Source organism: Pithys albifrons, chromosome 5 (genome assembly GCF_047495875.1).
Source record: "Pithys albifrons albifrons isolate INPA30051 chromosome 5, PitAlb_v1, whole genome shotgun sequence".
NCBI lineage: Eukaryota > Metazoa > Chordata > Aves > Passeriformes > Thamnophilidae > Pithys > Pithys albifrons.
Window position 1 is genome coordinate 63,427,456 of NC_092462.1, and position 13,249 is coordinate 63,440,704.

At 39.4% G+C, this 13,249-nt stretch overlaps 1 protein-coding gene across 5 annotated transcripts in view; it reads right to left on the bottom strand.

The window, feature by feature from the left end:
- Positions 1-13,249, bottom strand: part of C5H4orf50 (chromosome 5 C4orf50 homolog) — an 83,207-nt gene that overhangs the window by 37,547 nt on the left and 32,411 nt on the right. For 3 of the 5 annotated variants that reach the window (XM_071556820.1, XM_071556821.1, XM_071556822.1), the window contains exon 13: positions 11,558-11,797. The exons of 1 other annotated variant lie outside the window; for it this stretch is intronic. In XM_071556820.1, the coding sequence (XP_071412921.1) occupies positions 11,558-11,797 (240 nt within the window). Of the gene's footprint in view, positions 1-11,557; positions 11,798-13,249 lie in introns of those variants that run through there. One more of the 5 variants, XM_071556823.1, reaches the window with a different exon arrangement.

Below are 13,249 nucleotides of genomic sequence, written 5' to 3' on the forward strand. Positions count from 1 at the left end.
CCAAGGGACAGAAGGGAGGGGAAACCCCCATGCAAAGGGGTCACGATGGAAAGCACACAGATAGAAATGCAGCTCCTTCCACTGATAAACAAGGAGGACTTTGACAAGCTGATTCAGACATTTTGTACAAGACTGTGACTTGGTAATTAGTCCCAAAACAGTCATTCTGGAGCAGGAAGGAGCCCCCAACATCAAGCTTCCAGAGTATGCAGCCAAGACATGCAAAACAATATATTGCTACAGCCTCTGTTCAACTGAGAACTCAAAAGTAGTAATTCATAATAGGTCATATATCATGACACTTCAAATAAGACTTACAGAAAAGACAACCTCATCTGAGAGAAAAGCTAGGCTAGAACATAAAATATGAATGTTTTTACATTCAAAAAGGGTCAGATTTATCCACAACAGAAGTTATTACTCCTAATAATACTGCTAAGGCAATTGTCTTACTCATATATATATCTATAAAAGGCTTAATTTATCGTATATCCATGTACAGCAAAAGAGAGTCTGTTTATTTCAAAACAGAAAAGTGTTTGTTTTCATGCTAGACTTTAGAATCCTTTTTCCTGAGGATTACTATTAAACTGAGGCAGAACCTTCTTCTTGAAACAGTTTATTAAACTGAAAGATGCATCTTGACAATCAAATTTTTCTTTCCCCAGCATCCAGTTTGCTAGTACAAAGAGCAGCACTCATTCTTAGCAGATATTTCATCTTCTGGAGATTTTCTTTTAATTTAGGAGTAGCAGAAACCTCTTCCCTCCTTTACACTCTGTAAAGCTCCCAAGGAAGCATACCAATGAGGAATTGTTTTAGTATCACCTTACTGAGGACACAGAAATGAAGAAGAACACAAAAGAGGTCAGAAGCCTTCTAAAGGAAACACATGTGCTTAGATGATTTCCCAAGAGAACGGCAACGCTGCAGCTACTAATCCACTGAAGAGAACTCTGCACAGCTCATGTTGAATCCACGTGTTTGAATACACTAATTTATAAGCTGTTGCCCTCTCTTCTGCATTGTCCTCTTTTTTACACTATTCAAGAGGAAGCACACACAAGAGGAGAGCACAGTTCACAAATAAACAACAGTGAACATGGCTAATTTTTATGCAAAAGCATCAGAGTATTAGCACTACACCTGGCATATGCTCAATGCCTCACTCAATGAATGCTGCCTCTGATTTCCTGGGGCCTTGGGAGAACCTGTCAGGTCAACAAGGCTTCAGATGTACATACACATTTTATTTTCTGTCTCATATATTTATAAACTGGTACCTAAACATCTTACAATTAATCTAGAGTTTGTGACTATAAATTAAGACAAAAAATTTACAGTTATTCCCAGGGGTAAGTACAAGGGAAAAATCCTCAGGCAGAACATTCTAAAAAGAGAACACAACACAAAAGAGAGGTTCCCAAGTGTTAATGTCCATTTTCTCTTTTAAGAAGTCTATTCCAATGTTCAAAGCAGTCACCTAAGACACAGGAGGAAGATTTTAAGTTTTTGTCCTGCAAGGCATTCCCAGATCACCACAGCCAAGACCTTAGTCACTTTACTATTTTGGGTGGGAAACACCTTCCCTTTTTCTTGCAGCATAGACTTGATATTTGAGGTACTTCCACTCCACTCATCTTCATAGTCAGTGAATTGAAAAGGCACATCTGGAGTGCAGATCACCTTGCCCATTCTAGATCTACATTATGATGAGATGAATCCTGTCCTGTAGATCAAGTGATGATTTCTCTTCATGACTGCAGGGACCCCAGGAGACTAACTCAGACTTATACATGTTCCAAGAAATCCCACTCCTTGGAGCATGACTTAAGCTTAGTTCCCAAACACATGGTCACCAACTCCCTGCCTGGGAGATAGACATCTGACCATCACTGCTGTGAAGGTCTGCAGTGTTGGTGACCTGTAAGCAATAAAGAGCTTAATTCTATAGCCTTGTAAAGATGTCATGTCACTAGGGAAGAACCAGGACATGCTGAGTCAATTGCCTGTTCACATGCAAAAGTCAGCACACATCAGTCTCACAGAGTCACATGTGAGGGGGACAACAGGATTGTGCTGCTCTGGGAAAGATGCAGAAGCCAGATATAACAGAATCACAGAATCTTCTGAGTTGAAAGGGCCCCATGAGGATCACTGAGTCCAACTCCTGGCCCTGCATAGACAGCTCCAAGAATCAAACCATGTGCCCAAGAGCATTGTCTAAACAGTTCTTGAACTCTGTCAGGCTTGGTGCTGTGACCACTTCCCTGGAGAGCCTGTTCCCTATGAGTGAAGAACCTTTTTTCTAATATCCAACCTAAACTGCCCCTGGCACAACTTCAGGCCATTCCTTTGGGTCCTCACTGGTCCCCAGAGAGATGAGATCAGTGCCTGCCCCTCCTTTTCCCCTCACAAGGAAGTTGTAACTGCAGTGAGATCTCCACTCAGTCTCTTCTCCAGCTGAACAAACCAAGTGCTCTCAGCTGCTCCTCATACAACTTCCCCTCAAGGCCCTTCACCATCTTCATTGCCCTCCTTTGGATACTCTTTAATGGCTTAATATCTTTCTTATATTGTGGTGCTCAAAACTGCACATAGAATGTCACCTTATCTTGCTTTCACTGTGCACCCATCTTCCTTTTCAGCCCTATCTCCAAAGGAATATCCCTGCTCAGTCAAACTGGTCTTCTGCCTTGTCTGCTTGACTTCTGACATTTTGGAATTGCCTGCTCCTGTGTCCTTAGGAGGTTGTGCTTATAAAGTGATTGACACTGATGGACTCAAGCACCTTCAAAAGCATTTTCCCAGGGGACCTCACTCACTGGTGCCCTGAGCAGCCTGAATTCTGCTCTCCTCTTGTCCAGGGGTGAAGTTTTACTGGCACTTTTCCTTCTGTCAACAGAGATTTAAAATTTGATTACTTCATGTTTGCTGTGGCCAAGACAGCCCCCAGCCTTCACTTCAGTCATGAGACTCTCTTTGTTAACACAACACAAATCAAGGAGGGCATCTTCCCTAGTTGCCTTTCTTGGTACCTGTACCATGAAGTTGTCATCCAGGTGTTCTAGGAATTTTCTGAACCTGTTAGTGCCAGCTGTGTGACACTCCCAGTTAATTTCCAGCATGCTGAAGTCCCTTATAAGGACAAGGGCACTTGATTTAGAGGTGTCTCTTAGTTCTTCAAAGAATAATTAATTGGTGCCATTGTCCTGGCTAGGCAATCTATGGTAGACTCTTATGATGACATGCACATTATTTGTTAAAAAGCAGTGTTTTTTCTGGCTCTCCTGAGCATCATCACACAAGGTACTTTCTGTTCTGAACCTGATTCAGTACATGTAACACACCAGGGTTCTTGTCCATACCAGCTGCAGCTTTGTTTCTTAGGTTTCAAAAGCCTGAAGAGGTCATTGTCTCCAAGACCCTCTCCAACACTCACTCAGGGCCAGCCACCTGCCACCCACCACTAATTCCCCAGAATTAGTGCAGAGCTCCTTCTGTGGTCATCTACTGTTTAGCAGGTTCATTTTGACAGAAATGGCTTCTGGAGTTTATCACTTGAGCAGCCACACTGACAGGTGAGAGGAGACAGCAATTTTTGTTCATGGATAGGAGGCAATGGAGCCCCATGAGCAATGAGAGGTAAATTAGGGGATGAAAGCCTCTGCAGTAGTCAGAAGAAAAAAAAAATCAAAACCTCTACTCCCAGCTCAGACTTAGGAAATGTCCTCCATGAAACCATGGATTAATTTAGTGTTGATAATGCTCAGTGTGCTCTTAATGAAAGCTCTTCAGTTGGACCTTAGTTTTTCTAGACTTGGGTTCACCAGCTGTAGGATACAGACAGTGTACCTCTGCCTTGTAAAATGAGGTTATTTATATTTGCCAAGCTCATGTACCTCACACAGCCCGTCTGCTCATCCATAAATTCATTTGCAAAAGATCCACCACCCACAAAAAGTCTCTATTAACTATTAATTCAGAAGCCACATCATATTGATGATCATATCCAGCACAGAAAAGGCACATAGAATTGTAATGGTGGCAGAGGTGAGCAGAGCCCAGTCCCTCACTATCCACAGAGCAGCTACATTTTGGAGTGCAGCTCATCCTACAAATCAGTTCCTCTAAGAGACAAGAACAGCCTTTTGTCCCCATGCAAAGCTCTGTGCAAACAACGACAAACTATCAGTACCCTCCGGCCAGGCAGCCTCACGCTTAGATTTTAAAGCACATTTACCAGAATGGACTGTCTGCAGCCAGCTGGGAACAGAGATGAGGCTGCTGAGAGACAGAGTCCCCAACCCACAGATGGAAAAGCAGAGAGGCAACACTCAGCAGATGGTGGGGGCAAGGGACAGCCACATCCTTCCTTCTAGCTGCAGCATTTATTACTAGGAGTGAGAAAGAATCACTCATAATTTTCAGCCTCAGAGCTGCATTACACAAATCATCAATGTGCTCCAGGTGCTTCCCACTTAAAGGAGGCTTTGCCAGCCAGCCACATGCCTTCAAAGCTTCCAAATTGTCCAAATACAATTAATACAAGTCCAACACAAATGAACTTCCAGGAATCCTTTACTAAAATTCTCCATTGCTCCACATTCTCACAATAATAAAAAATGCAGTGACTAGGCAGAACAGACAACATATTAATTTCTGAGCAATCATTGATTTAATATTCCCAGTAACCTACCAAAAAAACCCCCTCTCTCTCCCATCCTTAAGATATTTGACCTGGTTCACTAATGGCTTGAACATAAACACAGTCTCGGTGCCTGGGAAGCCAGGCCGACAGCTGCTCTGGATCACCAGGCTGAAACTGAGCTGCTGTTGCACCCTGCTGAACCTAACCCATCATCTGTAACACGATCCTCTAAATCTTTTTTTTTTTCATTCTTTTTCCTCTCTTCTTTTCAATAGCTGCTTAATTCACAAGTTGTAGCTTTTTCTCTCAGGAACATACCACACTACATTAGGATTTCCAGAGGCAGAAAGTTTACATTACAAGAAATATGACAGGGCTACAGTTCAAGAGATCTTTAACAAGGGTGCAAGTCAGTCTGGCTCCCACTGTGGGAGCTTGACACTTTCCCTAGTGGTGCTACCTAGTAAAGGTTCAAGGGTTTATGCATATAAAAGAAAGACAAAGTTGTACTAACAATATTTTATACAACTGCTGATCTTTTTTCTTCCTCTCAGCAGCAAGAGACAATAGGGAGCTAAACTGCTAAAGGGTAAGGTTGTCCCATTGTCCTGGTCCCACTGCCATGTGCACTTGGACTGACAGGCATGCAACTGAATGCCCTTCCCATGGAATTTAGTGTATTTGGGAAGGGGAAGATAGAGTCATACAAACCTAGATTTTAACCTGCCGTGTAGTCAAGGCAAAAACAGAATTTTCACAGTATATTCTTAGTTTCCTCTTAATTTCAGGTTTAAATTTTTAAAAGAATCAGTTTCTTCTCATATGCCTACTTCTATTTGCAAATGCCAAGAGACGGAGTAAAAAAGAAAGGAAAAAAAGAGAGAAAGAGAAAATCTATTCTCCCTATTTATTATTTTATACTGTATTTATTTATGGCAAACTGCATGCAATTATACATATATATATATGCACATAAATATTTTATGCATATTTGTATGTAAATGAACACATTATTCTATGGTTCACCATTATCCTGACTGATAGCATCAGAGCTGCGGAAAGATTATATTCCTACCTAAATGTAACAGACCAATGTTTCTGAAAAACTCCATTTTCTGTCCCAGCCTTTCTAGTTCTCTTTATTCCCAAGAAAAAGCAACTGTGAGAAGCATGGACCTAAGTCAATGTTACAAGGTTCCTGGCCTGATGAGAATAATTGTGCAAACAGACACATGAGTTTCTTGGCCTTAAGAGAAAGGTCTGCACTTTAGAAATCTTTCATACATTATCAGGTTTTAATTAGGGGCTTTAATATCCATCAGCTTAAGGGCTCAATGAAAAGGCTGTTATTAAGAAGGTATTAGTGCTTTTACAAATCAGAATTACTACTCAAAAATATAAACAGGGATTACTCGGGACTAGAGAAAATTTAATCATATGGGCAACTTTGTTTTCTTTTTATACAAATACCAGCCCTGGGCATGCAACTGACTGACCACAGACTGAGCATAACATCTCATCCCCAAATTTCCTACGTGCATAAAAGCTTTTCATAGCACAAGACAAGCAACAGATATGCAGTGGCAGGCCTCAGGAGCAAACCTTCTGAATATTTTTTTACAAATGTTTAATATCCAGGAAAACCTAGAGTTGACACAGGCATCATTTACTTGAAAGGCAATGAGTTTTGTCATCTTTTCAGTGCCTTCCAGGCCTTCTCCAGCAGATCAGATCTCAAACAGAGATGCAGACCTTGTTCCTTCCACCGATTCTGATTAAAGCATGTCTGTTTTAGATATTCCTAAAATGTAACTGGCAACTGACTTTCCTTTTTGAACTTACACAATGAATTCTTTCTACTTAAGTGAGACTGCATGCACAAGCGAGTGCAGACAAAATATGGGGGAATTTATTTTTTTAAAGTATTATTAATGCTCTTTTCCTGAAAAATAAGAGGAGTAGAGGGAGTAGTCTAATACAGGAATTGCATTGACTAAAGGGAACTCTTTTAAAATATGCATGATCTGTTATTGTAGGTACTCTGTTTCTTTGCATATGAACTTAAAAAGTGGCATTATATTCCCTCTTTATTATCTCTATTACCAGTGAAGAGCAACAACTAAGAATTCACCTGCAACAACTGCAGGAGAATTATTAGTTTTCTTTGATTACAGAAAACTACTTACTTAGTGTTGGAAGACAATAATGGATTTTTTTTCACCTCCTATAGGAGAATAGCTATTCCTCCCAACAGTTTTTGGTACTCAGATTCCAATTTCTCCCTCATAGCTGATACATTATTCTACTGTGCATTTGTAGTTCAAGGTATGCCATGAACTTCGTTGTTAAGTTTATCTTTCACACAGCCTTTAGAAAGAACTAGGCACCATTTCAGGTTACTGCCTCCATGTAATTCTATTTCTAAGTAATACTTCTGTTAAAACTAGAGACAAAAGAGACAATTTCACTGCTAAAAAGAGATATTTTTACTTCAGTATTAGGAAGTTCAAGACTAAAAAAAAGAACTGGACAAATATTGCCTGAATATGTTAATAAACACTCATTTGCTGCTAACTGTTGATCCTAGAAAATAGTTTTCAATGTTGTTTCAAACAATTTCGTTGGAAGTGGAAGAGTCTGAATGAGAAGCAGGCTCAGTGAGCATCTGTCAGTAGGAAGCATGCTGTCATCCAGTTCCTTCCAAGTATCCTCATCATCCAGTCAAGTACAGGTAATGCCATTTGACTCATGCACATCCATGGATGACAAACAACAGATAACAGGTGATTCAACACAAGCCAACTGTTCAGATGTGCTCTGTAAGCATATTCCTACTGATAATCCTCAATTAAAAAAACTCCCAAACAAATAATTGACAGAATAAGAGGCAAAATTAATTATTCCGTATAAGTCATTCAGTAAACTCAGACTCCCAAAGGACCTCAGCTTGGCAGGAGACCAATAAAGGAACCATCTGGTTCACCACTTTACATTTTGGGTCAAGTTTCTATAAATGACCATGTTTAAAGAATTTGAAGGGCCTTGTCTGATGGTGCAATGCATCATCTAATCTTCTTGTAGATCAATTAGTGCATAATTATTTGGCATAATCTGACTATCACTTCTTATTTGCCCATTTATTAGTGGGAAAAATGGAGTAGGACAGAGGTTTAAAAGAGAAAGCCTTGAACTGACCCACCTTTTGCAATGTTGTTACATGCAGTGCTCCAAACTGGTTGCTGCTAATTTATTAGCTTTCCTCCACTGCAGTGTCTGAACTATCACATTTTTACTTAAGAGAAAGGAAGAGCAGCTGAAACAGCTGGCCAAATGGTAACTGTGGTATCTGCACATTTTTAAACAATGCTTTGTAGGAGGAAGAATGAATGTATTAAAAAATTAAAAACACAAGGGGCTACAGAATTTTAGCTGAAATCTGTGACTTGTGAGGCAGAGCTATGAAGTGTCAGCAAGAATCCATTTTCTGGATGAATTGTGGGAGTCCATTTTGCATTATAGTGCTTCAGTGCAGGTAATATCCTCGCAAATGTCTGTTGCTCCATCTACACCTCTGTGTGTCTGTAGCCCTTGTTCAGGAAATCATTAATTCCAGCAGAAGGAAGAATGGGACCAAATAACCTAATTAGCTAAAATGAAGCCTGATCATTTAAAATAAATCACACTTATCTTTGATAGAAAGAGACTGGACTGACAAGGGCTTAATTTCATGGAAAGTTACTGTAGTCCCAAACACAAAGCAGATAGCTGCACTAGGATAACAAAGGCTTATTATTGTATTATCATAGGGTATTATTATTATTAATGCCCTTATTGTTAGCACACTTCATGCATGATGATCTGACCTCAGACGGAACTGCCAGGCCCTGCATTTTACTGTCAGTAAGAGAAAGCTCCAAAAATTCTCACAAGGGCTAATTCTTAAAGTTTCATTTTATCAATGTAAAAGTCACCACGTTCAGTATTTACAGGTAGTTTTGCACATCAAAGTATTTTAACATTTGGCAAGGCAGCTGATATCTGGATTCAGGTATATCTGCCTTCAGAAGTTTTGGCCTGGCATTAGCAAGAAGAGAAAGATGCATGAAAGCAAAAGTCCCAATTTTGGAATCTCACTGGTGACTCCACTGCTTAGACAGCACTCAAAAACATCGCTTGCAGGGACTATATCCCTTGGCATCTGGTGTGTGTTTTCTAAAGATATGTTGGATGAAGAGCAAATCAGTTAGTGCTGTAAGCAACTGCACCACTACCTAACTGAGCAACTGAAGGCGGGTTTCCACAATAAAGTGTGAGTGTGTGCATTAATATTTCATCAAAACCAGTCATTTTATTTCTGGCTTCCAAAAAGCATCATCAAACAAAGTAGTAACATAATGTGAACCAACTGGGGTAATCGAGGGATGCAGAGGAAAAGCACAGGAACTGTGCCATCTATTACTGTGTGTTAATGCCCTTTCCCAATAGAAGTGATGAAAAATAAAGAATACTGGGAGATATGAATAATGGAGGTTTTACAAAAGTATTAACTCTGGTGGTATCGCAATATAAATCAGTATTTTGAGGAATTTACAGCCACGCTCAGTTAATCTTCCTGTAGTCAGCCAGCATTAGTGCACACTTGCACCTGCACAGACACACTATTCCCTCCTCCTTTCCATAGCCAGGATCCACCAAAGGTTCATGCAACTCATACCACAACTATTTCTGAGCCAGACTATGCGAAAGTGCTGTTCTGACTCTGTCAGTGCAGGTGGCCTGGCACCACATCCATTTCTCCCTGTGGCAGTTGTAGAGGTTTGGCAGCACAGGGTGCAGTCTGAATCATCCATCCCTTGAACTCAGATGTTACTGTACCCATGATGCCCATGCAGTCCCTTAATGAAAGTGGTTGTGGACATGTCCAGTAAAAAAAAATTGTTTCCAAAAAGTAACAATTGAAGGATGCTATTTTACAGATACTACCACCTGCAGTAATACATTCAGTATCCTGCTTTAGTTCAGCCTATTAAAAAAAAATAGGATAAAATTTTTAAAAATATCACAAGACTAAAGAAACACAGCAAAATGATGCTTCAATTTTTGTAAAATTAGTTTCTATGAAGTTCATGACATTACATTTCCTGACGTTTCAGAGAAAATAGTCACACAAGGCAGGTGCCTTTTTCAGTTAAAAGAGAAGTAAATCATCAGCAAGAGGTGAAAAAAAAATGGGGAGGGGGCCCAGCAACAGAAAAATCCATGGATTTCAGTGATGTCAAACGTTCTAAGAAATTTTGATCACAGAAAGAATTACAGCTCTTTTCAATGTAAATTCTCCAGTCATCTCAAACTAGTTGCTAGGCCATGGTAACTGGTAAAATATCTTTATTTTAAAAATTATTACTACTTTTGTAGCAATGGGGAAAAGCACATTGCTAAGATGCTTTACCTTGTTTTATTTCTGTAGGTTTTATTCTTTCCCATGCAGATGATTTCTCCCCACAGGATTTCGACCTTTATTACTTGCTGACAACACGTCTGACAAATAGCTTTCTGCTGTGGTAGCCGAGGTTGAGCCATCTGTTTTTTCTCTAGAGAGCCATGCCTTATTCATAATGGCATTTTTCTGTTTCATTCCCTGAGGAATAGCACCTGCATGCTGATTTCTCATTTGACCCTAAAATACATCATCACATTTCAACAACCGATCCCTCCCCTTCGTGGCCCAGAAGGCACCACGTTCCAGAGGCACCAGGGCATCCTTCATCCTTGACACTAAAGGCCAAGGGGCTTCCTCATGGACCATGGGCAGGTTGCCATCAGCCTGTGGATTTGGGTTGGAGGAGACAACTGAAGGTATTTGAGGAGGAAAGATGGAGAGAAACTATAACCTTGGATATCATGGTGTGTTTCTCTATGTTACAGGGAAACAGGCCACTCTGTGTGGCTGATTTCATCCATAGCTTCCCATGTAATTGTACATGAAACCCATGTCCTGCTCTCGCTGGGATTTAATTAAAGCTCATGTGATTTACATAAAAAAACAATCTCAGAGTTCAAAAAGGGCAGATCAATCAAAGAGCTACTTGCACTCTGCTCTCCATTATAGTTTTCTTTTATGTCAATATTTTCATTGGTCCTTTTTATGTATGACTGTGAGACGGAAAAGGAGCAGGAAACTTGATTAGAACTGCTGCACATATCCTCTAGACTAAGTAACATGTTATCTGAATTCTGAGACATCATCTCATTGTAGAATGAATTTCTTAACTAAAAGGACATTTCAGTATGTTGCATTTTTTTCAATAATGTCAAAAGCCGAAACAACATCTTTCCTTTGTTGAATTTATTTCAATCCATGATTATAAAGAAAATTCAGTAGAGCAATATTTTTAACTACTGTACCAAACTGGCTCCAGTAATTGCACATTTGAATTTTGTTTCCATACAATTATGGAGAGGTTCTGTTGTTTCAGAGAGGGTGAAATCTCTTGCGTGTTTAGTTTAGCAGCAGACTGTCACAAATGCAATTGCAATTGATCAGCTCTGTTCTTAACAGGATTCCTGCAGTTAATGGAAATTACTATAAAGAGCTTCCAGGCATAGGAATAATTGGATCACAAGAAAAAAAAAAGAATTGGAAAAAAAGGTAGAACAAGATGAACATAACAAATTTTTTTTAAAAACATCCAACAATTTTTAAAGATTGTTTTACAAGCCCCAAGCCACTCCTGAATAAAGGGGAAGAAAATGCATAATGAAAAACTTCAAATATTTACTGTTGTCAACTTGTTTAAACTAATGGTCAGCTGCACATCTCTGGAAGAATTCATTCAAACATCTGTATCTTCTGCCAAAAATAATGTATTTCACTAAACTAAAAACAGTGAGAAAGTTTTTGCTGACCTGGCAGTTCTTGCAATGGTTTTGTCTTAGTTCTTGATGGAGGGCTACAATTCTCTCTGGACTTGTTAATTTGATAGAACCGGCACATGTGTTTGGAGTGATGTGAGAACTGTGGGTGGTATCGGCCTCTTGCTGAGAGTTTGCAGGTACTGACCCAGTCATCCCATTCACTTTGGCATGTGTCTCCTGATCCTCTGCCTGTCCATTAGCCTGTGAAATATCTGTGGAAGGAGGAAGCATCTGCAAGAAAAACCACCATTTTAAGAAATTCAAGCAAGATGAAGTTTTCCAGTGCTGTTTATTTCGGATTTAGTGCGAGCCATTTGGATGAATTCATTAGAAGAAATATTCAGGGAAATTAACTGTAAATAAACTGCACTTAGCACAATGAGAGAAATTGTAATGTAACAATCATTTTAGATGTGAATCATTCCTTCACCTGTCTAAAAAAGAATCCTGTATTCGTCAACTCATTTTCAAAACAAACAAAAAATCTTGAAGCTTAAACTGCAGCCAGAAATTCACATGAATTAATAAAAGTCATAAAAAAGGAGAAAAAAATTACTAATATTAAAAATTGTCTCAGGTTTCCTCTTGAAGAATCTCAAAATTTCTAACATGATTCTTTTGCACACATATTCTCTCATTGCACACTACACAACTAATTCAGGTTTCTCTACCTGTGAATGTTCCAGAAAGTTAAGCTGAATGGAATTCAAGATTGTGTTAGTTCAGCTGCATGAACTCTTGTGCAGACCTTCTTCCTCCTAATTCACTTTATCTTATTTCACCTCCAAATCAACTTTACCACCACAGCAAATTATCCTTTTTGAACATCTTCACTGAGCTGAAGCCAAATTTAGAGAGAAATGGCACTTTAATTGTGCACTTTTTCATAACAGTTGCAAGCAGGAATAGAAGATCTCCTTGAGTGTAAATGACTACCACGGGGCAGTAGAATTTTATCATCCAAATACAAATTTATTATAGCTACAGGATGACTGTTAAATTTTTTCTTGCAATTTAAGATTGTTACCATTGGTTTCAGCCTTTGGATTTTTAAAGGGTTATTTATTTATTTCTAAATAATAAATACATATGATTATGTATTATCATCTCACTACGGTTAGTCCTCTTGAAAAAGCTCCAAAAATTCAAATACTATAAATATGCCAGGTGAGGAAGAGTTACTTGATATAAAACAGAATTTATTTAAAATAGTTTTGCCCTGTGAATCTTCAATGAGCTGTAGCTACATCACTTATGTCCATTAAAAAAAATAAAGCAAAGACTCTGAAATGCCATAGAGGTGCCAGATTGCTCTGAAATGACCTCTCAAAGAGACAAGCATTTATTGACAAGCTCCTGCATCTAAATATGGTTCAATTATGACATGAAGAAGAATGCATGGTGTTTAAGCTGTTGCCATTGCCCAGAGAAGTTTCACTGTTTTCCAGGAGTGATCACTGTGGAGCTTTATGGGAAACATGTTGCTTGAAAGCAGCTCCAGAGCAGCTACAATGCCATGGCTAAAGCATATAGGTATTGGTGGTGCTGTACTGCCCCACAGCTTTAGAGGTGACACTGACTCCCAGCTGTTGACATGTATAAGCCAGAGCTGAGAAATCTCATTGCTGTCATCTCTTTCTTGCAAAGCAACTTCTAAAGCTTGTGTGCTCCCTGCAGTATGAG